Here is a 26043-nt window from a genome sequence, read left to right as displayed (position 1 = left end):
CAGGCGGAATCAAAACCTCCCAATTTATGCTGTGTTCTAGCTTCATGTATTCTGACACAGTAATACCTACATTAATTATTTCACTTCAAGATACATCTCACGTGTTACCTTTCTTTTGCTACCAAGATTATGTTGATAGCCCTTGTCGTTTTGGAGATATGCTCTATTCAATTTGGGCATGCATTTTCGAGGCAGGCACTTTAGCCAGGTGCCTAGTGATGAAGAGGTTAAAGTGGCCAGTGATTTCTAGTCTATGTCTATAGGCAGCAGCCTCTAATGTGCTAGTGATGGCTGTTTATCAGTCTGATGGCCTTGAGATCGAAGCTGTTTATCAGTCCAGCTTTGATGCACCTGTACTGACCTCGCCTTCTGGATGATAGCAGGGTGAACAGGCAGTGGCTCGGGTGGTTGATGTCCTTGATGATCTTTTTGGCCTTCCTGTGACATCGGGTGCTGTAGGTGTCTTGGAGGGCGGGTAGTTTGCCCCCGGTAATGCGTTGTGCAGACCGCACCACCCTCTGGAGAGCCTTGCGGTTGCGGGCGGTGCAGTTGCCATACCAGGCGGTGATACAGCCCGACAGGATGCTCTCAATTGTACATCTGTAAAAGGTTGTGAGGGTTTTAGGTGCCAAGACAAATGTCTTTAGCCTCCTGAGGTTGAAGAGGCTCTGTTGCGCCTTCTTCACCACAATGTCTGTGTGGGTGGTCCTTTTCAGGTTGTCAGTGATGTGTACACCAAGGAACTTGAAGCTTTCCACCTTCTCCACTGCGGTCCCATCGATGTGGATAGGGGGGTGCACCCTCTGCTGTTTCCTGAAGTCCACGATCATCTCCTTTGTTTTGTTGACGTTGAGTGAGAGGTTCTTTTCCTGGCACCACACTCCCAGAGCCCTCACCTCCTCCCTGTAGGCTGTCTTGTCATTGTTGGTAATCAAGCTTACTACTGTTGCGTCATCTGCAAACCTGATGATTGAGTTGGAGGTGTGCTTGGCCACGCAGTCATGGGTGAACAGGGAGTACAGGAGTGGGCTGAGCACGCACCCTTGTGGGGCCCCAGTGTTGAGGATCAGCGAAGTGGAGGTGTTGTTTCCTACCTTCACCACCTGGGGGCGGCCCGTCAGGAAGTCCAGGACCCAGTTGGACAGGGCGGGGTTCAGACCCAGGGCCTCGAGCTTGGAGGGTACTATGGTGTTGAATGCTGAGCTAAAGTCAATGAACAGCATTCTTACATAGGTATTCCTCTTGTCCAGATGGGATAGGGCAGAGTGATGGCGATTGCGTCGTCTGTGGATCTATTGGGGCGGTAAGCAAATTGAAGTGGGTTTAGGGTGGCAGGTAAGGTAGAGGTGATATGATCCTTGACTAGTCTTTCAAAGCACTTCATGATGACAGAGGTGAGTGCTACGGGGCGATAGTCGTTTAGTTCAGTTACCTTTACTTTCTTGGGTACAGGAGCGATGGTGGCCATCTTGAAGCATGTGGGGACAGCAGACTGGGACAGGGAGAGATTGAATATGTCCGTAAACACACCAGCCAGCTGGTCTGCGCATGCTCTGAGGACGCGGCTAGGGATGCCATCTGGGCCGGCAGCCTTCCGAGGGTTCACTAATTTAAATGTTTTACTCACGTCGGCCACGGAGAAGGAGATCCCACAGTCCTTGGTAGTGGGCCGTGTCTGTGGCACTGTGTTATCCTCAAAGCGGACGAAGAAGGTGTTTAGCTTGTCTGGAAGCAAGACGTCAATCTCGGCGACGTGGCTGGTTTTCCTTTTGTAGTCTGTGATTGTCTGTAGACCCTGCCACATACATCTCGTGTCTGAGACATTGAGTTGCGACTCCACTTTGTCTCTATACTGACGTTTTGCCTGTTTGATTGCCTTGCGGAGTGAATAACTACACTGTCTGTATTCTGCCATATTCCTTGTCACCTTAAGGTTAGGGTTAAGGTTAGGTTAAGGGTAAGAGTACGGGTTAGGTTTAGGGTTAGGGGTTAGGGAAAATAGGATTTTGAATGGGACTGAATTGTGTGTCCCCACAAGGTTAGCTGTACAATACTGTGTGTGTGTGTGTGTGTGTGTGTGAGTGAGTGAGTGAGTGTTTCTGCAGGTTGCTATATGGATGGAATGTATTGGTGTGGTCTCAGAGTACAGTGACGTGTCGCCATTTAGGGTTTGTGTGTGTGTGTGTGTGTGTCTGTTTGGATGACTTGGACACACACACACACACATACAAACGCACACAGCTGGCACTCCCCTGTCAGAGGTAGAGATTGTGAATTGAATCTCTCTCAGCTCCTACTGTGGGTAACCTTTATCATGCAGAGGAGAAACACAGAAAGCCAGCTGGGAGACACCTTGATTTCATTCTTCGACAGAGGGACAGCAGGACCAGGTGAGGGTAGAACTGGAGAACAAGAGGGAGAGACGGGGAGAAATGTAGAATGAAAGGAATTGAATTGAGGATGATTGAGGGGGAGGAAAGGAAGGAAGGAGAGAGATAGAGGGAGAAACAAAGAGAGAACAAGAGAGAGAGAAGTGGCACAGCATGACATGGCAGTCTCAACAGTAGATAACGTCTGTGGCTGTGTTTCTGCTGTGGTAGCAGCCAGGCAGCAGGGAATACAGAAATCCATAGCGCTGTTTTAAATTATGATTATAAATATGTTTCTGTGTTATCCCTCATGCTCTCTCGCTGCTAAGGGGAAGCAGAATAATGAAAGTAAATCAATGGTACAGCAAAACAAAGCATGGGGTGAAGGCTAGAGAGGCAAGGGAGCCAAATAATGTTGTATTATGATTGCTATTATTGAATGGTCTCTCCCTTGTTTTTCTTCTCTGTCTCTGGAGAGATTTGACTTTTGGATTGTTTTACGGATGGAGGGATGAGAGGAGGAGGGAGGATTCAATGTTTTCATCTATCTTTCAGGCGGTAATGAAGTCATCATCTCCTGTGGCTCGCTTGAAAATCTCCTGCAGGAGTCTCCACCCAGGTCTCCTGAAAATGAGTCATCCGCCGTTACACGCACACTCTCTCTCTCTCTCTCTCTCTCTCTCTCTCTCTCTCTCTCTCGCTCTCTCTCCCCCCCTCTGTCTTCCCCAAGGAGGCCCCCTCGTCTCACCACCTCCCCTCCACCCCCTTCTGTCCTCTTAAAGTTTACTGTCACATCATAACAAATCAGCATTATGAGACATAACACCCTTCACATTGTTATACACAGCACAGCAATATCACTGATGAATTGGGATTACACATGAGGTGATGTTGAACATGAATGTCTAAACACGACTAGCAGCTAATACTGCACACCTGGTGCTGCCGCCGTTAGGATGTGAACACCTAGACTCTAGGTCCTAATAGTGCAATATCCATCTAAACTTACATCACTCCCATACTATAAACATGTTCTGTGTGTGTAGGGATGTGTGTGCGAGCTTGCGTATGTGGGTGTACGTGATAGTGCTGCATTAGTGTTAAGCGGGGCTCTGTGATATGGCTGTGGGAATGCCTGAGGAAGGGGACAGCTGAGTACTCCATTTGACAGATGGCTCAGCTCTCTAGAGAATTGAATTAAATAGTTGACATAGCTGGGATAGGGCATTTTGACGCCCTCTCCCTCACCCCTCCACCCTCCCCCTCTCCCAACTGTCGGCTGTACGCTGGTCTGTCTCTCTGTGTATCACAGTACATAAACACATACTAGCTGTACTGTCTCTCATCGACACTTAATGGTGGACCCACTGCAGTGTTAACTGCTACAAGCTCTGCTAATGCGTTGCGATAAAAACGTATTAACCTCTGTATGACCAGTGCCATTTAAACAAACACACCCAGGCCAGAGCTGCAACTAAAGCTCTACAAGTACATAGACACACTTACATAGGCCTGCACATTCTCCACCATTATGAGGCAGTATCTGAGAGAGTGTAGAGATAGAGGACCTAGCAGCCTAGTTAGTTGGAGTAGAGCAGCAACTGTTGAGACTGAGGGAGGATCAGATAGAGCAATAGGTCTTATTTATTTAACAGTGTTTCACTTGAACAAATTATAAACTTGCCTCACAGCAGCTCTTCCTGAATGAGGAGAGCGGGCATCCTAAAAGGACTTGCCCTAATGAGAGGTGCGCATGCACAAGTCTATGTGTGTTAAAGCCATTCATTTACCCAGGAGCCAGTTCACAGCGACCGGGGTGGTGAGTAGAACAGGTTGGCGATACCAGTCAAAATAAGTACAAAGGCTGAACATTTCTAAATAGGATGATGACATGATAACCCGACTAGCGTTTGCTGATAATATTAACATCCATTCAGTAAGCATCAAATACGTATGTCTATACAGTGATAACTCTACCTTGACAAGCCGTGATGGAATCTATAATTGATGGAGCTCAATAGCTGCCACTTCAATTTTCTTTCGCAATAAAACCAAAATCTACTTTCTCTCATCTCTCATATACCTCAACTGAAATTGCAGTATTGGATTTTGACATGGTTCACAAGCTTCTCCGCCAATCCATTTCACTCTCTCACTGTCTATCTTTCTACCTCTCTTTCTTTTCTGTCTTTGTTTACCTTACCCTGTCTCCCTCCTCTCTGTCTCCCTCCTCCCTCCTCTCTGTCTCCCTCCTCCCTCCTCTCTGTCTCCCTCCTCCCCGTCTCCCTCCTCTCCGTCTCCCTCCTCCCCGTCTCCCTCCTCCCCGTCTCCCTCCTCCCTGTCTCCCTCCTCTCTGTCTCCCTCCTCTGTCTCCCTCCTCCCTGTCTCCCTCCTCTCTATTTTTCATACTGGCCCCCCGTGGGAATCAAACCCACAACCCTGGCGTTGCAAACGCCATGCTCTGTCAACTGAGCTACATCCCTGCCGGCCATTCCCTCCCCTACCCTGGGCCAATTGTGCGCCGCCCCATGGGTCTCCCGGTCTCGGCCGGCTACGACAGAGCCTGGATTCGAACCAGGATCTCTAGTGGCACAGCTAGCACTGCAATGCAGTGCCTTAGACCACTGCGCCACTCGGGAGATCCTCTCTGTCTCCCTCCTCTCTGTCTCCCTCCTCCCTGTCTCCCTCCTCCCTGTCTCCCTCCTCCCCGTCTCCCTCCTCTCCATCTCCCTCCTCCCTGTCTCCCTCCTCCCTGTCTCCCTCCTCCCTGTCTCCCTCCTCTCTGTCTCCCTCCTCCCTGTCTCCCTCCTCCCTGTCTCCCTCCTCCCCGTCTCCCTCCTCTCCATCTCCCTCCTCCCTGTCTCCCTCCTCCGCGTCTCCCTCCTCTCCATCTCCCTCCTCCCTGTCTCCCTCCTCCCTGTCTCCCTCCTCCCTGTATCCCTCCTCCCTGTCTCCCTCCTCTCTGTCTCCCTCCTCTGTCTCCCTCCTCTCTGTCTCCCTCCTCTCTGTCTCCCTCCTCTCTGTCTCCCTCCTCTCTGTCTCCCCCCTCCCTGTCTCCCCCTCCTCCCTCCTCTCTGTCTCCCCCCTCCCTGTCTCCCCCTCCTCCATGTCTCCCTGTCTCCCTCCTCCCTACATCCATCCCACTTTCTTTCTAATGGCAACCTTACGGAAAAGCCACATGAAGTGTTCCAAAAACACATGTTTTCATGTGATCACGTGATCTTATGTGAAGTTAATGTGATAACATGTAAAGCAACATGTGAAAATGTGTGATCACATGTAAGCGTTCCAAAAACACATGTTTTCACATGATTTCATATGTGAAATTGCATGTGAAATGATGTGATTTTCCACATGTGAAATCAAGTGGTTTTTCTGTAAGGGCACTGACAGGGGGATACAGGGGCTTTGGATGAATGACTTTAGGAAGCCATACAATAAACATCAGCCAGGCCCTTTTACTTCAGTGCATCAATTACTATGTTCCCTCAATGGGTAGTTTCACTCAGAAACACATTCCTATCTGTTATAGTCATGTTATACTTCTCTCCCCTCCTTCAGTTGGCTTCTGATAATCAAAGGTGATATAGTGATGTTTTGATAGGATTCCCAAATTGTTTATACTTTATGTGCGGCTCAAAGATGTTTCTTGTATGAGCACAGTCAGATCATTGCTTGTACAAGTTCTAACTAAGCAATTATAAGTTTCCATGAACTTTCTCTGTTCACTGGCTCAGTAGAGAGTTGTGTCTCCAGCAGCTGGCTCGGCCATCACTGATGGAGAGAGTTACAAGAAAAGGAGGAGAAAGGAGGGAGAGAAACTCTTGACCTCAGCACACCGCAGAAATAGATGAGTAACCAAACAGGAGAACTCGGCCAGCCATGACCACAATCAATAGGGTTTTTCTAAGCGTGTTCGATCTTCGTGAACACAGTCACTCTCAGCTCCTCCTCCTCCTCCTCCTCTCCGATCCATATGGATTCAGTCGAGTACAACTTCATCAGGATTCTCCTGCTCATCCCCCAGACTGCTCGCTCAGGTGTTCTGATATTAATTTTTTAGCTGTGTCAGTTTCTGGGTTTGATAGGTCCAGGAACCAGAAACATTCTTGGTGGTTAAACTAAATGCAAACTACCTGAGACTAGTCTTATTTGAACACTTGATGAGAGAGTGTGCCAGACTTTTAACTCATGTGCAATCCCCTCTCTCTCTCTCTCTCTCTCTCCATCTCTCTTGCTATTAGTGTGTGATAGGAGGCTCTATCAGGGTACTATATATAGGTGTCTGCAGTGCTTCTCAAGTGTTGGTGAATTTAAATGTTTTTCTCCCACAGTTTTGTTTCAACGTCCTTTTAGCGTTCACAGCCTCTGGGCTAACGTTTTACAGAGACGATAAGTCAATACTTTCCCCAAATATGCCATAACGTGCCAGAGAGACATAAAGCATAAGCAGGAGGGAGGTTGTCCATGGGACTGGAGGGAAGAGAGCAGCCCTGAGCCAAAATACACATCCTGATAGTCCTTTTAGCGGGATGTGTATTTTGGTCCTCTGTAGCTCAGCTGGTAGAGCACTGGTAGAGCACGGCGCTTGTAACGCCAGGGTAGTGGGTTCGATCCCCGGGACCACCCATACACAAAAAATAAAAATAAAAATGTATGCACGCATGACTGTAAGTCGCTTTGGATAAAAGCGTCTGCTAAATGGCATATTATATTTATATATTATTATATTACAAGCCATTGATAGCCCATCACACTAGATCACACACACGCACACACGCACACACACACATGCACACACACACACACATACACACACACATACACTCCTCCTACTCATTCACATGTAGAGAGATGTAAACACACAAAGACATGCTCCATGCTTTCTCTAAAAATCACATACATACATTTAATAAGATTACTTAATTCTACTCCCTGTTCTGGGACAATTTTCAGACTCCATGTAGAAGAGGGGTGTGTACTTTGCACTGATCTGCATGTGTGCTTGTCTTGGCTTTATGCTGCGTTGGTCTATATGCGTTGTCATACAGTGGGCTTGTGTGAAAGCTTGGCATGTACTTGTGAGTGAATGCAGGCATGAATACATTGATGCATGTTGGAGCATGATTTGGCATTCACTGGTGTATATTTGTCCTGGCACTTTGGCATGTTTGTGGGCAAGTGTCATTGTTCATACTTCTGCATGTACAAGAGTCTTTGTGGGTGTGTGTGAACACATTCATATGGGAGTAAGTTGACATTTGTCTTGACATGTTGCCATGAGTGTATGGGTATTAACATGCATTTTGTGAGAGCGTGTGAGTGTATACATGTTCACAGTGTAGGTGTACATGCATGAGAGTATGTGTTTGTGTTAGGCTATATGTACATGTGATTATGTGTGTGTGTGTGTGTGTGTGTGTGTACCTAACCCTGCTCTGTGTAACTGCCTGTAGCAGAACACCCTCCCCCTGATCCATTCAGTAGGGAGTGAGGAGGGAGTCAGGGCTGGATCAGTTCTCTGATAGACACTCTGTTTATTTAGCCTGACATTCTTCTACTGGAACTCAAATGGGAAACCAAGCTCTGCCTATTTTCATCTCTGCTCAGGTTGGATCTGTCAATGTCAATAAAGAGACTGTTTCTGTTGCTTTCAGTGTGTGTGTGTGTGTGTGTTTGTGTGTGTGTTTAAGCATGTGTACCTGCCTGTGTGTGAATCTGTGTGTTAGGGAGTGTGTTGTACTGTATGTCGGGATCTTGTCAGCAATTTGAGTGCCTGGAACCACAGTCTCTGAAGCTGACAGTTATTTCAATGTGATGGAGTCCTTTCTCGTCTGATACCTCATCAGTACCATCATTAGATCTTTTGATAGTGAATATCCTTGACATCCAGCCCCACTTTGATGAGTGAGAAAGAAACAGTGATTCCCTGATGATGGATTGCATTAGTTAATTTCCTTTCATTCTATAGAGCTCTATGCTGAAAGGACTGTTGAAAGCTGGTTTTGGCACAACATGGCTGCCGTGTGTCACCAGGGTTGGTGATTATTTCTCATTAGTGCATTGACGTCTACCAGGGTATGGCACTATAGCCATTCTGTGTCTTTGAGCAGCTCCGGTCCTTTGGGACTGTTCTAACTCATAAATCAATATGCCAATATTGGTAACATGTACCACCTCGTTTATCACTGTATTGCATCATTTCTAATTGACATTGAGTGTTCGTTGGCATCCTGGTCATTGAACATTCACATTGAATTACAATAATTAATGTCACTCAAAGATATCCGCCAGGTTCATGGCCAGCCAGTAGAAACCATGATAATATATACAGCACTACTTCATTATGTTAGTGATGTAATTTAGGATCTCTTTGCTTTACCTTGACGTTCTGGGCTTTAGCGTTACATTTATTCTCTTTCTGTTCTGCTCTTTTCCTGTCTTCGTCCCTCCTGGAAAGCTCAATAACACTTTCTCTCCCACGTTAAAATTCCCTGGCAGAGTATCGGCTTTCTCATTAAAAACATTCAACTGGATTCTAAACCCACCGTTCTTATTTATTTATTTATTTATTACTGCTGGAAGAATGTGTGTGTGTGTGTGTCATGGGGAGTGTGTTTCAGTGCCTTTGGATTGAGTCTGTTGAGGTCCGGGTCGGGGTAGATGTCTTTGTAACTATGTCGGTAGGAAGCGTTGCTCTGGCCTGTCTCAGTTGCTACCTTGTCATAACAAAGGTTCCACTGCTGTATTTCACCTTCCACTCGCCCCTCCAACACACACACACACACACACACACACACACACACACACACACACACACACACACACACACACAAGTTCTCTGACTTTTCCTCACCTCGTTAGGCTGTGGGAGAGGGAGATGTAGGGGGGTCAGGTGGGAGAGACAGAGAGAGCGAGTGAGAGAGGGGGAGGGAGAGAGAGAGATGGATTGAGATACTGTAGACTCTGAGAAGCTGCTGAGGGCTTTTCTTTTCCTTTTTCTAGGTCATGTTTTGGAGACACAAACCGCTCACTTGACTGGTGCTTTGAAAACACACTGTCCAAAGTGTCAGGTCCTGTCTGTCAGCAGAGTCATCAGCAGAGCATGTACTGTACCAGTGTGTGTGTGTTTGTGTGTTTCTGCCTGTGTGTGTGTGTGTGTGTGTTTCTGCCTGCTTGTCAGTGGCGGCTCCTGAAAAAATTCTCAGGAGGGGCAATTTTTCTGATGATTTAGGTGACCTACACACATTTTAAAAAAGATATGTCCAGCAACAACATGAAGACAGGGGCAGCATATAAGTCAATACCAGAAGCATTTATTGACTGATCTGGGGAGATGGATTCCAGTTTCTGTGACAGATTATAAATAATCTCTGATGCCTTTGTTATATTAGCTTTTGGTTGAATGTACTGTCGTAGTAAATATATAATGTTATAGCTTGGTCTGACTAAAATCTTGTGCATGACCCATTTTGTGTTGGGCGTTTGTTTTCAATCAATGCTGTTCCTATCCTATAACAATGGACAAAAGAGTCCTATCTTGTCAGCCTTGTCAGCAGGTGGCCAAGGACAACACCCACGCCATAGGTCTCTCAGTTCTTCCAACTCACGAGTTCTTGCTCTGAGGACACACACACACACACACACACACACACACACACACATCATCACTGATAACACACACACACACACACACACATCATCACTGTTAAACACACACACACACACACACAAAAATCCCCTCTCTTTAGGCTGAACATTTGAAGACAGAGAACCCGACTCAGAGCCAATGCAACAGTGGAGGGGACCTCGCCCAACTCATCAGGACCAATCAGAAGATCAGAACTACTAGATTCAACCTACATCATTTATTGTATAAAATGTCTGCACACAATGTTTTCGGGGCTCTCTTCAGATAGCTCCCTAAGAGTTTGACGAACGAGTCCGTGCACGCGATTCCAGATATCTTTACCTCTGAATAAACTGCCTTTATTATACCATATCCACCCTGTCCAAAGTCTCTACTTGGTCTCAGTTCTCCAGTAAACTTGTGATTATCAACAGTACACAACGGTAACAAACAATTGGGGGAACTCACGGGGCAGATAGTAAGGCCGCAGTGACACAGAAAGCAGTTCAATGTCGGGGGTACAGAGTCGCTCTCTTACCAGGATCGATTTTCCCTGTGACTGTGTCAGATCGCGGTCCGCTCTGACCAGGGTGAAGCCGGCCGGCTCCACTTCTCTGTCCGGGACTCTGTCATCCAGCCAAGTCTCCCAGCTGTATTGGATTCCGCTGCCAGCAGCGTTTTCATTATTTAGTCCGTTCGTAGCGGGTATGTACACGATCAACAAGATCAGTCCAAAACCCACCACTGGAAATCCATGGTTGGCAGAATGTTTGTAAACTAAGTGTACAAATTAAAAACATAAAATAACGCCACTAAGTGTACAAATTAAAAACATAAGATAACGCCACACTGCAGGTCGCAACAGAGACGCTGCTAGCCGCTATTTTCTTAGTTACGTTCATGGTTACGTCACGTATGACGAAAGCGCGTAAGTGCAAGCCCACAGACACCCATAGAGATTGTATTGAAAGCTTTGAAATTTGAAAAAAATAGATTTTACATGGGAGTCTATGACAGACTTCTGGGCGATTTTCAACATGACTGAAATCGCCCCAAAAACGGGCGGGCCATTTGAAGCACGACTTTAGCCTGATTTGACATTTAGTGGCAGTCAGATCAGATTAGAACACTGATAACTACTGTTGCCGTGATATAATTGATTAGAAAAAAAATCCCTTCCTTTTCCCGTTTGGCAGTGCGTCGCCCATATCGCCCTATTGAACACACCGCCCCTGCTGCTTGTGTGTGTGTCTCGCCTCAAAGCTCCAACTCTTTTAACACACATGTTCACATCTCAGTCCACAGGGGAGCCACTCTCAGAAAGGGGGTCATGGAGTGTGTAGTGTCTGTGGAAACACCAAGCAGCCAACCACCACAGTGATTTTACAGGGAATGTCTTTCAACATGGGTAACTCAGCCTGTCTTCAATTCTCTAGTTAAGTCCCATCTTTAAAACTGCTATCGAGTTCTATTGAAAATGTCATTGATGCACGGAGAGACATCGGATTGGGTGGTTTGGCCACAATCCTTTCTGGCTCGGCCAATCACAATGGAAATTGATTGGAGGGAATCTGATCGGATCTTTCCTTATTAAACTAATGCAGCTCCTGTAATAGATGATGGATATCCTGTTCCAGATGGCAGCCATGCAGGATAATAGGTCTAGCTGCTGTTCCCAGTCATCTTCCCAGTCATCTTTTACCGTATTTGTGGTTAGGTTATTGAATGCAGCCCAAGAAATGTTGAACGTAGCATAGGTTTCCATTGTGTGGGTTCCTGGCTAGATACCAAATCCATCTCCTTAGTGAATCCATTACAGCCACAGTGTATGGGTGTTTTCACATTAGACCATTCTACCCCAGGGTGAGTGACATTTTTGTGGGTTAAAGCCACCCTGGGGTCAAACCCAATCATTTCACAGAATGCAAGCAGAACATTTGTTTAACATCCACCATAAAAAAAGAAAAATAAGTTAACTTGGAAATACAGCCAGTCAGCCAGAAACCTTGTGGAGGAATTTAGGAAATGGTGTAAGATTCTGGGAGATTTGGCATTACCTTTGACTTTTTTTTTTTTTTTAAACTTGTTGGTTGGAGTTTTACTGTTATCTATTGCCAGGGAAGGAGAGTACCGGTATATTTTTTGTTGTTGCTCTCAGAACAGACTCAATTTGTCGAGGCATGGACTCTACAAGGTGTCGAAAGCGTTCCACAAGGATGCTAGCCCATGTTTACTCCAATGCTTCCCACAGTTGTGTCAAGTTGGCTGGATGTCCTTTGGGTGGTGGACCATTCTTGATACACACGGGAAACTGTTGAGCATAAAAAACCCAGCAGCGTTGCAGTTTTTGACACAAACCAGTGCGCCTGGCACCTACTACCATACCCACGTTCAAAGGCATTTAAATATTTTGTCTTGCCCATTCACCCTCTGAATGGCACACATACACAATCCATGTCTCAATTGTCTCAAGGCTTTAAAATCCTTCTTTAACCCTTCATCTACACTGATTGAAGTGGATTTAACAAGTAACATCAATAAGGGATCATTTACATTTACGTCATTTAGCAGACGCTCTTATCCAGAGCGACTTACAAATTGGATCATAGCATTCACCTGGATTCACCTGGTCAGTCTGTCATGGAAAGAGTGTTCCTAATGTTTTGTACACTCTGTGTAGATTAGTTTTTATCCCTCACAGCAAATGTGCTGTGTATAGACTTTTTCCCATAGAGGGAGAGTCAAGGAGATCTACTCTCCTTCAGTCAGGGTGAACATTCATTTTAATTTTTGTTCTCTCTGACTAGGAATTGTCCTTCGCTCCAGTCATAACTCGTGCACCGTAGTCAGGGAGCAGAGAGGGACAAGGTGATGGATGTCTTTTCAGCAGGCTGTTTTCACAGCACATAGCTGGGGCTTGTATCGGTGTGAGCGACGCCCGCTCCGCTACGGATGAAAAGGAAATGTATACGGAGTAATAAGAATAATAAAGTTTAATAGAGTTTCGCGAAAGACCCGTGGATTCCACCACCACGACTGGTGTGTGTGTACGCCCTGCATGTCTCTGTGTGTGTGTGTTACCCATGAAATGTCAGGATCCACCAGATATGCTGCTTGGCCGGCTGGTTCTCTGGGGGTAGTGGATGGGGGTTGGGGGTTGGGGTATGGGGTGAGTTGTTTTTGGGTCTTGTGAAGTGCTATCAATCTCTTAGCTTTGGCCCATGACGTGCTAGCTGGGCTCTAATGCTTTAAACAGATGTGCTGCTGAGGGCCTGACCAACGGTGTGATTCTCATGTCCTCATATCCCTGCTTGTTTCTCTCTCTCTCTCTCTCTCTCTCTCTCTCTCTCTCTCTCTCTCTCTCTCTCTCTCTCTCTCTCTCTCTCTCTCTCTCTCGCTTTCTCTTTATCTCTCTTTCTCTTTCCCTCTCTCTTTCTCTCTCTCTTTCTCTCTATAATATAATAATAATAATAATAACTCTCTCTCTTTTTCTCTCTCGCTTTCTCTCTCTCTTTCTCTCGCTTTCTCTCTCTCTTTCTCTCTCTCTTTCTCTTTATCTCTCTTTCTCTTTCTCTCTTTCTCGCTTTCTCTCTCTCTCTCTCTCTTTCTCTCTCTTTCTCTTTATCTCTTTCTCTCGCTTTCTCTTTATCTCTCTTTATCTCTCTCTCTCGCTTTCTCTCTCTCTCTCGCTTTCTCTCTCTCTCTCTCTCGCTTCTCTTTATCTCTCTCGCTCTCTCGCTCTCTCTTTCTCTTTCTCTTTCTCTCTCTCTCTCTCTATTTCTCTCTCACTCTCTCTATCTTTCTCTTTCCTTCTCCAAGTGAGGTGATTGAAAGTGACTGCATGGGGTAAGAGGGCTTTCCTCTGGCTCAAGACAAGGTGAGGACTGTGTGTGTGTGAGAGTGTGTGTGTCCAGCTGACTAGATTGGATGTGGCTGTAGGGTTGTAAAGGGTGCCAGAGTCCCCTCAGTGAGGTGCATGTTGGGCCACAGCAGTGCAGGAGGGAGGTAAAAGGGGATGAAGAGGTCTGTTCAGAGAAGAAAGAGGAGGAAGTAAAGATGGATGGATGAGGAGGAGGAGGAGGAGGAGGGGGGAGGAACAGTTACAGTTAAGTCTTTGTGTAGTCATTCTGCTGTGGGGGGGATCAGAGCCTCTGACAGGGTCATGGGGCAGCAGAGCCTCTGACAGAGTCATGGGGTAACAGAGCCTCTAACAGGGTCATGGGGCAGCAGAGCCTCTGACAGGGTCATGGGGTAACAGAGCCTCTGACAGAGTCATGGGGTAACAGAGCCTCTGACAGGGTCATGGGGTAGTAGAGCCTCTGACAGGGTCATGGGGTAACAGAGCCTCTGACAGGGTCATGGGGTAGTAGAGCCTCTGACAGGGTCATGGAGTAGTAGAGCCTCTAACAGGGTCATGGGGTAACAGAGCCTCTGACAGGGGCATGGGGTAGTAGAGCCTCTGACAGGGTCATGGAGTAGTAGAGCCTCTAACAGGGTCATGGGGTAACAGAGCCTCTAACAGGGTCATGGGGTAGTAGAGCCTCTGACAGGGTCATGGTGTAACAGAGTCTCTGACAGGGTCATGGGGTAACAGAGCCTCTGACAGGGTCATGGGGTAACAGAGCCTCTGACAGGGTCATGGGGTAACAGAGCCTCTGACAGGGTCATGGGGTAACAGAGCCTCTGACAGGGTCATGGGGTAACAGAGCCTCTGACAGGGTCATGGCGTAAACAGAGCCTCTGACAGGGTCATGGGGTAACAGAGTCTCTGACAGGGTCATGGGGTAGTAGAGCCTCTAACAGGGTCATGGGGTAGTAGAGCCTCTGACAGGGTCATGGGGTAACAGAGCCTCTGACAGGGTCATGGGGTAACAGAGCCTCTGACAGGGTCATGGGGTAGTAGAGCCTCTGACAGGGTCATGGAGTAGTAGAGCCTCTAACAGGGTCATGGGGTAGTAGAGCCTCTGACAGGGTCATGGGGTAACAGAGCCTCTGAAAGGGTCATGGGGTAACAGAGCCTCTGACAGGGTCATGGGGTAACAGAGTCTCTGACAGGGTCATGGGGTAGTAGAGCCTCTAACAGGGTCATGGGGTAGTAGAGCCTCTAACAGGGTCATGGGGTAACAGAGCCTCTGAAAGGGTCATGGGGTAGTAGAGCCTCTAACAGGGTCATGGGGTAACAGAGTCTCTGACAGGGTCATGGGGTAGTAGAGCCTCTAACAGGGTCATGGGGGTAACAGAGCCTCTGACAGGGTCATGGGGTAACAGAGCCCTAGAGAGAATAATAGAATAGTAGAACATATTGAACCTCGCCCCACCATAACCTCTATACCACACTAACCACAATGTATTCATAGATACCTAACCAACTACATACACACATTCCCAACCTGACATGAGCGTAACAACAAAAACATATACATCAAGAGTAAATTATGTGTGGGTGTGAATGATGATGCTTGATTGTCCTTCAAAAGGAAATTCCTTTGTGGTCGGTTTGTCTGGCTCTCGCCATGCTTGTCCACTGCTGTATGAAGTCTGTATTTTGTGTGTGTGCGTGTGTGTATGTGTGCATACACACAAGTGTGTGTGTGTGTATGTGTGCCTAGGTTGTTTATATCACTGCCACAACGTCTCCAACAGTTGATGAAGAGAAACAGCTATTGATCTGAGAGTTGGCTGGTTTCATCATATCAATAACATACTATATCTATCACATTGACAGAGAGGTGCTGCCATGTACAACAACACATGATCAGTCTTCATCCACTTATCCTGGATCAATGAACTAAGATATACTGCACTGAACCCATTGATCAACTGAACACACACTGCAGTGATTGATTGGTAATATACAGTACCAGCCAAAAGTTTGGACGCACTGTGTGAGTGTGATTTTAAGGAGTCAAGCACAGGAGGGTAAATCACCGAATACAGAGGTTATTCCGTAGGACACAGTTACGCTGGATAGCGTCAACAAAATACAGGCACACAGGGAACAATATCCCCGGAAATACAAGGTACGGGTAGCTCAACCGAGCTACACGAAACTCACAAATGACAATCACCCACAAGGACAAGGGGGACAGAGGGAACACTTATACATTTACTAATGAGGGGATATGAACCAGGTGTGTGTAATTGACAAGACAAGACAAATGGAATGATGAGATATGGAGCGGCAGTGGCTAGTAGGCCGGTGACGACGAACGCCGAAGCCTGCCCGAACAAGGAGGGGAGGCGGCTTCGGAGGAAGTCGTGACAGTACCCCCATCTTGACGCGCAGCTCCAGCAGCGCGCCGACCCCGGCCTCGGGGACGGCCAGGAGGACGCGGAGCAGGGTGAGCCGGATGGCGATGGTGGAAATCACGCAAAAGGGAGGGATCGAGGATATCCCTCACCGGAACCCAGCACCATTCCTCCGGACCGTACCCCTCCCACTCCACGAGGTACTGACGCCTCAAATCCAGGATGGAACGGACGGAGTACACCGGGGCCCCCTCGATGTCCATACTCCTGGAGCGGACCAGCCACCACCGGCCTGAGGAGAGACACATGAAACGAGGGCTTAATATGGTAATCGGGGGGAAGTAATAACCTATAGGTGACCTCGTTGATTCTCCTCAGGACTTTAAATGGCCCCACAAACCGTGGACTCAGCTTCCGGCAGGGCAGGCAAAGGGGCAGATTCCAGGTTGAGAGCCAGACCCGATCACCCGGTACGAAGACCGGGGCCTCACTGCGGTGGCGGTGAGCGTTGGCCTTCTGACGACGCACGGCGCGTTGGAGGTGGACGTGGGCAGCGTCCCACATCTCCTCCGCGCTCCGAAACCAGTCATCCACCGCAGGATACTCGGTCTGGCTCTGGTGCCACGGTGCCAGAACCGGTTGGTAACCCAACACACATTGAAATGGCGTTAGGTTAGTGTAGGAGTGCCGGAGAGAGTTCTGGGCATATTCGGCTCATGGCAAGAACACCGACCACTCCCCTGGCCGGTCCTGGCAGTAGGACCGCAGGAACCTACCCACATCCTGATTTACCCGTTCCACCTGCCCATTAGACTTGGAGTGGAACCCAGAGATCAGGCTGACCGAGACCCCCAGACGTTCCATGAACGCCTTCCAGACCTTGGATGTGAACTGGGGACCTCGGTCAGACACTATATCCTCTGGTACCCCCTAGTGCCGAAAGACGTGTGTAAACAGGGCCTCCGCAGTTTGAAGGGCCGTGGGGAGACCGGGCAGAGGAAGGAGGCGGCAGGCCTTAGAAAAGCTGTCCACAACGACCAGAATGGTGGCGTTACCTTGGGAAAGGGGAAGATCAGTCAGGAAATCAACACTTAGATGAGACCATGGTCGTTGTGGAATTGGTAAAGGTTGTAACTTACCCGCTGGGAGGTGCCTAGGTGCTTTACTCTGGGCACACACCGAGCAGGAGGAGACATACACCCTCACGTCCTTAGCTAAGGTAGGCCACCAGTACTTTCCGTTCAGGCAGCGCATTGTACAACCGATACCTGGGTGACCAGAGGAGGGTGACGAGTGTGCCCAGTAGATCAGATGATCACGGATAAGAGCAGGCACGTACCGCAGCCCAGCTGGACACTGAGGTGGAGATGGATCTGTGCGTAATGCCTGCTCTATATCTGCGTCCATCGGCCATACTATTGGCGTCACAATGCAGGAAGCCGGGAGTATGGGGGTGTTGTCTCTGGGCCTCTCCACTGTGTCATACAGCCGTGACAATGCGTCTGCCTTCACGTTCTTCGTACCCAGGATGTATGACAGTGTAAAATCAAACCGGGTGATGAATAAGGCCCACCAGGCCTGGCGAGGATTCAGCCTCCTCGCTGCCCGGATGTACTCCAGGTTACGGTGGTCCGTCCAGACAAGGAAAGGATGTGTCGCCCCTTCGAGCCAATGCCTCCACACGGTCAAAGCTCGGACAACAGCCAACAGCTCCCGATCACCAACGTCGTAGTTCTGCTCGCCGGGCTGAGCTTCTTAGAGACGAAGGCACAGGGGCGGAGCTTGGGTGGCATGCCCGAGCGTTGAGATAGGACAGCGCCTATCCCTACCTTGGACGCATCCACCTCCACTACAAACGGTAGTGATGGATCGGGGTGGACCAGTACCGGGGCTGAGGTGAACAGACCCCTCAATTTCCTGAAGGCCAGGTCAGCCTCAGCAGACCAGCAGAGCCGGGATGGCCCACCCTTCAACAGAGATGTAATGGGAGCTGTGACCTTGCCAAAGCCCCGGATAAACCTCCAATAGTAGTTGGCAAAGCCCAGAAAGCGCTGCACCTCCTTAACCGTGGTGGGAGTCGGCCAATTATGCACGGCTGAAATGCGATCCCCCTCCATCTCCACCCCTTAGGTGGTAATGCAGTATCCGAGGAAGGAGACGGACTGCTGGAAAAAACATACACTTCTCTGCCTTGGCATAAAGGTCATTTTCCAACAGTCGGGCCAGCACTTTGCGAACCAGGGACACATGCTCGGCGCCAGTAGCGGAATACACCAGAATGTCATAGATGTAGACCACCTCACCAATCCAAGCATGTCCCGAAACACTTCGTTCACAAAGGACTGGAAGACGGATGGAGCATTCATCAAACCGTAGGGCATCACCAGGTATTCATAATGCCCCGTGGCTGTGCTGAATGCTGTCTTCCATCATTCCCCTTCCGAACACGCACCAGGTTGTATGCACTCCTGAGATCTAATTTGGTGAAGAAGCACGCCCCATGCATTGACTTGATCACTGACGGAATGAGGGGGAGAGGATAACTAAACTTGATCGTCTCCTTGTTCAGTGGTCAATAATCAATGCAAGGGTGCAGACCGCCGTCTTTCTTCTTCACAAAGAAGAAACTCGAGGAGGCGGGTGAAGTGTAGGGACGTATATACCCCTGGCGCAGGGACTCGGTGACGTATGTTTCCATAGCTGCTGTTTCAGCCTGCAACAGGGGGTACACATGACTCCTAGGAGGTACAGCATCTACCCGGAGGTTTATCACGCAATCCACCGCCCGATGAGGTGGTAACTTGGTAGCCTGTGTCTTTGTAAAATGCGTGCGCCAAATCGAGGTATTCGGGGGGAATGCGCACGGTGGAGGTACTGTCTGGACTTTCCACCGTGGTTGCACCAACGGAAACACCTAGACACCTACCCTGACGCTCTCGCGACCACCCCATGAGAATCCTCTGCGGCCATGAGAAGGTGCGGTTTTGGAGTGCTAACCAAGGGATACCTAATACCACAGGGAAAGCAGGGGACTCAATAATAAAAAAAAGTGATCTGCTCACAATGAGTCTCCTGGGTAATCATGGTGACTGGTGCAGTAACTTTCTGAACAAACCCGGACCCTAATGGTCGACTATCAAGTGCTCTGATGGGGAATGGAATGGATAGGGGAACCAATGAAATACCTAGACTGCGTGAGAATGCCCTGTCCATAAAGTTCCCAGCTGTGCCTGAATCGACTAGCGCCTTACACTGGCGAACTACCATGTGATCGGGAAAGTAGATGTGCAGAGGGCTCTGAACGAGTGTGGGTGTTCGATACCTGGGGTGATGCGAGAGTGCCCTGCCTGCCGCCTCCAGAACCAAAAGAGCGTTGATGACTCTGTGTGGTGTACTGTCGCTGTCGTCCTCCGCTCTCTCGGATGGCGGCTCCACCCAGCTCCATCAGCTCGGGATCTGAGTCGGCCGGGGTGGGAACGAGCAGACCCCTTCCAGGACGTCCTCTGGCTGCCAGCAGGTTGTCCACACGGATGGCCATGTCCACCAGTTGCGTGAAAGACAACATGGTGTCCCGGCAAGCTAGCTCCCGTCGGACGTCCTCCCGCAGATGGCACCGGAAATGGTTGATAAGGGCCCGCTCATTCCACCCGGATCCCGCTGCCAGAGTCCGAAACTCCAAAGCGAAGTCCTGCGCGGTCCTTGTCCCCTGCCTTAGATGGACCAGCCGCTCGCCCGCCTCTCGAACTCCCCGTAGTTCTCCAACCTGTCTCCTCCTTCATTCCACACCGCGTTGGCCCACTCCAGGGCTTTCCCCGAGAGGCAGGAGACGAGGGCAGACACCTTCTCCCGCTCCGATGGGGCAGGCCTGATGCTGGAGAAATAAAGCTCCAGTTGGAGGAGGAATCCTTGGCAGAGTGCCACCGTCCCGTCGAACTCCCGTGGTCGGGATATGTGGATCCCTCCGGGTGCTGGGGTGTAGGTGGCTGGATCCGGTTGACCAGCTGGTCTCGACAGATCGGGTCCTCTCCTCTCCAGGCGTTGGACAACCTGAAGAACACGATCCATCGCTTCCCCCAAGCTGGCCTGCATCGTGGAATGCTCCTGGACCCGTGCCACGACTCCAGGTATGCGCTCCTCTCCCGCTGACTCCATAGTGACGGGTGGGTGATTCTGTGAGAGTGTGATTTGAAGGAGTCAGGCGCAGGAGGGTAAATCACTGAATACAGAGTTTATTCCGTAGGACACAGTTACGTTGGATAGCGTCAACAAAATACAGGCACACGGGGAACAATATCCCCGGAAATACAAGGTACGGGTAGCTCAACCGAGCTACACCCAACTCACAAATAACAATCACCCACAAGGACAAGGGGGGCAGAGGGAACACTTATACATGTACTAATGAGGGGATATGAACCAGGTGTGTGTAATTGACAAGACAAGACAAATGGAATGATGAGATATGGAGCGGCAGTGGCTAGTAGGCCGGTGACGACGAACGCCGAAGCCTGTCCGAACAAGGAGGGGAGGCAGCTTCGGAGGAAGTCATGACACGCACCTACTCATTCAAGGGTTTTTCTTTATTTTTACTATTTTCTACATTGTAGAATAATAGTGAAGACATCAAAACAATGAAATAACACATATGGAATCATGTAGTAACCAAAAAATTGTTAAACAAATCAAAATATATTTTATATTCGAGATTCTTCAAAGTAGCCACTGTTTGCCTTGATGACAGCTTAGCACACTCTTGGCATTCTCTCAACCAGCTTCATGAGGAACACTTTTCCAACATTCTTGAAGGAGTTCCCACATATGCTGAGCACTTGTTGGCTGCTTTTCCTTCACTCTGCGGTCCAACTCATCCCAAACCATCTCAGTTGGGTTGAGGTCGGGTGATTGTGGAGGCCAGGTCATCTGATGCAGCACTCCATCACTCTCCTTCATTGTAAAATAGCCCTTATACAGCCTGAAGGTGTGTTGGGTCATTGTCCTATTGAAAAACAAATGATAGTCCCACTATGCGCAAACCAGATGGGATGGCGTATCGCTGCAGAATGCTTTGGTAGCCATGCTGGTTAATTGTGCCTTGAATTCTAAATAAATCACCTACAGTGTCACCTGCAAAGCACCCCCACACCATCACACCTCCTCCTCCATGCTTCTCAGTGGGAACCACACATGCGGAGATCATCTGTTCACCTACTCTGCATCTCACAAAGACATGGCGGTTGAAACCAAAAATCTCAAATTTTGACTCATCAGACCAAAGGACAGATTTTCACCGGTGTAATGCACGTGTTTCTTGGCCCAAGCAAGTCTCTTCTTTTTATTGGTGTCCTTTAGTAGTGGTTTCTTTGCAGCAATTCGACCATGAAGGCCTGATTCACGCAGTCTCATCTGAACAGTTGATGTTGAGATGTGTCTGTTACTTGAACTCTGTGAAGCATTTATTTGGGCTGCAATCTGAGGTGCAGTTAACTCTAATGAAATTATCCTCTGCAGCAGAGGTAACTCTGGGTCTTCCTTTCCTGTGGCGGTCCTCATGAGAGCCAGTTTCATCATAGCGCTTGATGGTTTTTGCGACTGCACTTGAAGAAACTTTCAAAGTTCTTGACATTTTCTTGATTGACTGACCTTCATGTCAGTAATAAAGGTAATAAACGACAGTCGTTTCTCTTTGCTTATTTGAGCTGTTCTTGCCATAATATGGACTTGGTATTTTACCAAATAGGGCTATCATCTGTATACCACCCCTACCTTGTCACAACACAACTGATTGGCTCAAACGCATAAAGAAGGAAATAAATTCCACAAATTAACTTTTAAGAAGGCACACCTGGTAATTGAAATGCATTCCAGGTGACTACCTCATGAAGCTGGTTTAGAGAATGCCAAGAGTGTGCAAAGCTGTCATCAAGGCAAAGGGTGGCTACTTTCAAGAATCTCAAATATAAAATATAGTTTGATTTGTTTAACACTTTTTTTGGTTACTGCATGTTTCAATGTGTTATTTCATAGTTTTGATGTCTTCACTATTATTCTACAATGTAGAAAATAGTAAAAATAAAGAAAACCCCTTGTATTAGTAGGTGCGTCCAAACTTTTGACTGGTACTGTATATATTTATTATTATTATTATTATTATTATTATTATTATTATTATTATTTAGTCTGACTGTGCATTTCTTTGTGTGTGTGCGTGCGCTCATGTGTGCGTGTTTGTGTGCATGTGTGTGTGTGTGTTGACTGAAACAAATTAGTAGCATTCGCTCATTATGCGCTCGTAAATCCAATAATTTGTTAATAATAAGTTGCCTTGACAACAGCCATCATGTCAATGCCTACTGACCTATAGTTAATCCAATATGATTGATGACATAGGGCGACCTTTTCCAGAGGCAGGTGTTTGCGAGAGAAAATGTTTGCCCAAAGTTGTATTTTATAGTATGCGTCACAAACAACGTTTGTTGGTGCAATGTTGATTGCAGTATTGCTATGACAGATATTGTGTCACACTGGCCAGTGACATTGTGTCATTCTAATTACAAGGGGACTTGCTGGAAGGCTAGTGAATTGCTCCAATACATCTAACAATATAAATTCTAATATTTTTCCATTGCCAGGTTTTCTGTATCTTTCAAAGAAATCTGCACTTTCTCTGCACTTTGAATTGGATTAACTTTATCTTGATTTTATCTCAATACTTTTAATTTATCTCTACCATCTCTCTCCAGTGTCTTATCTCATTCCTGCTGCCTCAGCTCTAAAGTTTCACCACAGTGCCCCTCTTCCTCATAATTCAAAAAGTTTGCTTTTAAAACACATTTATTGCCTCTGTGTTTAACCTTAGGAATAAATGGAGAGAGAAAGAGGGAAAGAAGGGGAGAGATGACTACGCTCTTGTTCTCTCCCCTGGTTCTTAATTACCTGCTGAGCGAGGTGATGTGTGTGTGTGTGTGTGTGTGTGTGTGTGTGTGTGTTGTATGTGTAACCCATGGGGTGGTCCTGTTGCCTTAGTTCAGATGAAACACTGGTAAGAGTGGAGACAGCTGGGAGAGAAGAGAGAGAAGAGCCAGGGTCATTAAGGTAGTCTACTGCTGGCTGGAGAGAACAGAGTGAGGGAGTTGCTCCACTACTCAGCCAGCCCTGGAGTCAATGAGCCTTTATTCTGAAAAACAAACAGAATGGAGAGAGAAAATGAAAACAGTGCTGGTGACAGCCTCTCTATGGGGTCCTGAGAGAAGGAGGGATGACCGATGGGGGTAGAGGAGAGGACGTCTTGAAAGTCCAGACAGTAAGGGAAGTGTGTATTTGTTCAGGGAAGGAGTTTAAAGTGCTGGAAAACAAAGCTAGGCATTATGGGAGATCAGATGGAACCTCACCCCCTCTCACCCCTCTCACCCCTCTCACCCCTCTCACCCCCTATAATCCCCTCTCACCCCCTCTCATCCCCTCTCACCCCTCTCACCCCTCTCACCCCCTATAATCCCCTCTCACCCCTATAATCCCCTCTCACCCCTCTCACCCCCTATAATCCCCTCTCATCCCCTCTCACCCCCTCTCACCCCTCTCACCCCTCTCACCCCCTCTCATCCCCTCTCACCCCTCTCACCCCTCTCACCCCCTATAATCCCCTCTCACCCCCTCTCATCCCCTCTCACCCCCTATAATCCCCTCTCACCCCCTATAATCCCCTCTCACCCCCTCTCATCCCTTCTCACCCCTCTCACCCCTCTCACCCCCTATAATCCCCTCTCACCCCCTCTCATCCCCTCTCACCCCCTATAATCCCCTCTCACCCCCTATAATCCCCTCTCACCCCCTATAATCCCCTCTCACCCCCTCTCATCCCCTCTCATCCCCTATAATCCCCTCTCACCCCCTATAATCCCCTCTCACCCCCTCTCATCCCCTCTCACCCCTCTCACCCCTCTCACCCCCTCTTATCCCCTCTCATCCCCTCTCACCCCTCTCACCCCCTATAATCCCCTCTCACCCCTCTCACCCCCTATAATCCCCTCTCACCCCTCTCACCCCTCTCACCCCTCTCACCCCCTATAATCCCCCTCTCACCCCTCTCACCCCCTATAATCCCCTCTCACCCCCTCTCATCCCCTCTCACCCCTCTCACCCCCTCTCACCCCTCTCACCCCTCTCACCCCTCTCACCCCCTCTCATCCCCTCTCACCCCTCTCACCCCTCTCACCCCCTATAATCCCCTCTCACCCCCTCTCATCCCCTCTCACCCCTATAATCCCCTCTCACCCCCTCTCATCCCCTCTCACCCCTCTCACCCCCTATAATCCCCTCTCACCCCCCTCGTATCCCTCTCACCCCCTATAAACCCCCTGCTCACCCCCCTCTCAACCCCCTCTCACCCCCTATAACCCCCTCTCACCCCCCCTTCACCCTCTCACCCCTCTCACCCCCTCTCATCCCCCTCTCACCCCTCTCACCCTCTCACCCCCTATAATCCCCCTCTCACCCCTCTCATCCCTCTCACCCCCTATAATCCCCTCTCACCCCCTATAACCCCCTCTCATCCCCTCTCACCCCTCTCACCCCCCTATAACCCCCTCTCACCCCCTCTCATCCCCTCTCACCCCTCTCACCCCTCTCACCCCCTCTCACCCCCTCTCACCCCCTCTTATTCCCCTCTCATCCCCTCTCATCCCCTCTCACCCCCTCTCATCCCCCTCTCACCCCCTATATACCCCCTCTCACCCCCCTCTCATCCCCTCTCACCCCCTCTTATCCCCTCTCATCCCCTCTCATCCCCTCTCACCCCTCTCACCCCCTCTCATCCCCTATCACCCCCTATAATCCCCTCTCATCCCCTCTCACCCCCTCTCACCCCTCTCACCCTCTCACCCCTCTCACCCCTCTCACCCCCCTCTCGTCCCCTCTCGTCCCCTCTCACCCCCTCTTATCCTCTCTCACCCCCTCTTATCCCCTCTCACCCCTCTCACCCCTTCTCACCCCCTCTCATCCCCTCTCGTCCCCTCTCACTCCCTCTCACTCCCTCTCACCCCCTCTCACCCCCTCTCATCCCTTCTCACCACCTCAGCTAGCAGCTCCAATACACACCCTGGGTTGACTATAGCATTTTTATTATAGGGATACCTGTTCCCTATTCAATCAAACATGTTACCAGGAGTGTCCGTGTGCAGAATCAGGTTTAGAGGAGAGATCTTGTATGTTGGTTAGTCTGCTGCAGCTGTCTGGAACCTGAAACAAACAATACCCTCCAACCATCATATCATTACATCTGTGATGTGTTTCTGTTTGTGTGCTGCAGAGCTGCGTGTGGAGGGAGGGGCCCGAGGGAACGAGGGCGGGAGGGAGATAAATGAATGAGTGAAAGTGAAGTAAAGTGCGAGTGAGAGAAACAGAAGGCAGAAGAGGAGCGATTAGTGCTGAGGTATCCATCATTGGAACGCTCCACTGTGGTCGATTCCCATGGACACAGAGACATACTTCATCTGCCCCACATAAACGCACTGCAGATACACACAGCAGATACACACAGCAAATACACACAGTAGATACACACACAGTAGATACACACAGTAGACACACACAGTAGACACACACAGTAGATACACACAGTAGATACACACAGCAGATACACACAGCAAATACACACAGTAGATACACACAGTAGATACACACAGCAGACACACACAGAAGATACACACAGTAGATACACACAGTAGATACACACACAGTAGATACACACAGTAGATACACACACAGTAGATACACACAGCAGACACACACAGTAGATAC

General features: G+C 48.7%; 1 protein-coding gene across 1 annotated transcript in view; it reads right to left on the bottom strand.

Moving 5' to 3' along the window:
* Window positions 1-6102: 6102 nt before the first annotated feature.
* Window positions 6103-26043, bottom strand: part of LOC311106210 (ephrin type-A receptor 4-like) — a gene marked incomplete at its 3' end in the record, with an annotated part of 69239 nt that continues 49298 nt past the window's right edge. Inside the window, exon 4 of the mRNA XM_084148517.1 lies at window positions 6103-6143. Within this exon, the coding sequence (XP_084004643.1) occupies window positions 6103-6143 (41 nt within the window). The remainder of the gene's footprint in view (window positions 6144-26043) is intronic.

Source organism: Coregonus lavaretus (assembly GCF_964263955.1).
Source record: "Coregonus lavaretus genome assembly, chromosome: 30".
Lineage (NCBI taxonomy): Eukaryota > Metazoa > Chordata > Actinopteri > Salmoniformes > Salmonidae > Coregonus > Coregonus lavaretus.
Note: the sequence above shows the minus strand (reverse complement) of the source record. Positions and strands in the feature narration are given on the sequence as shown.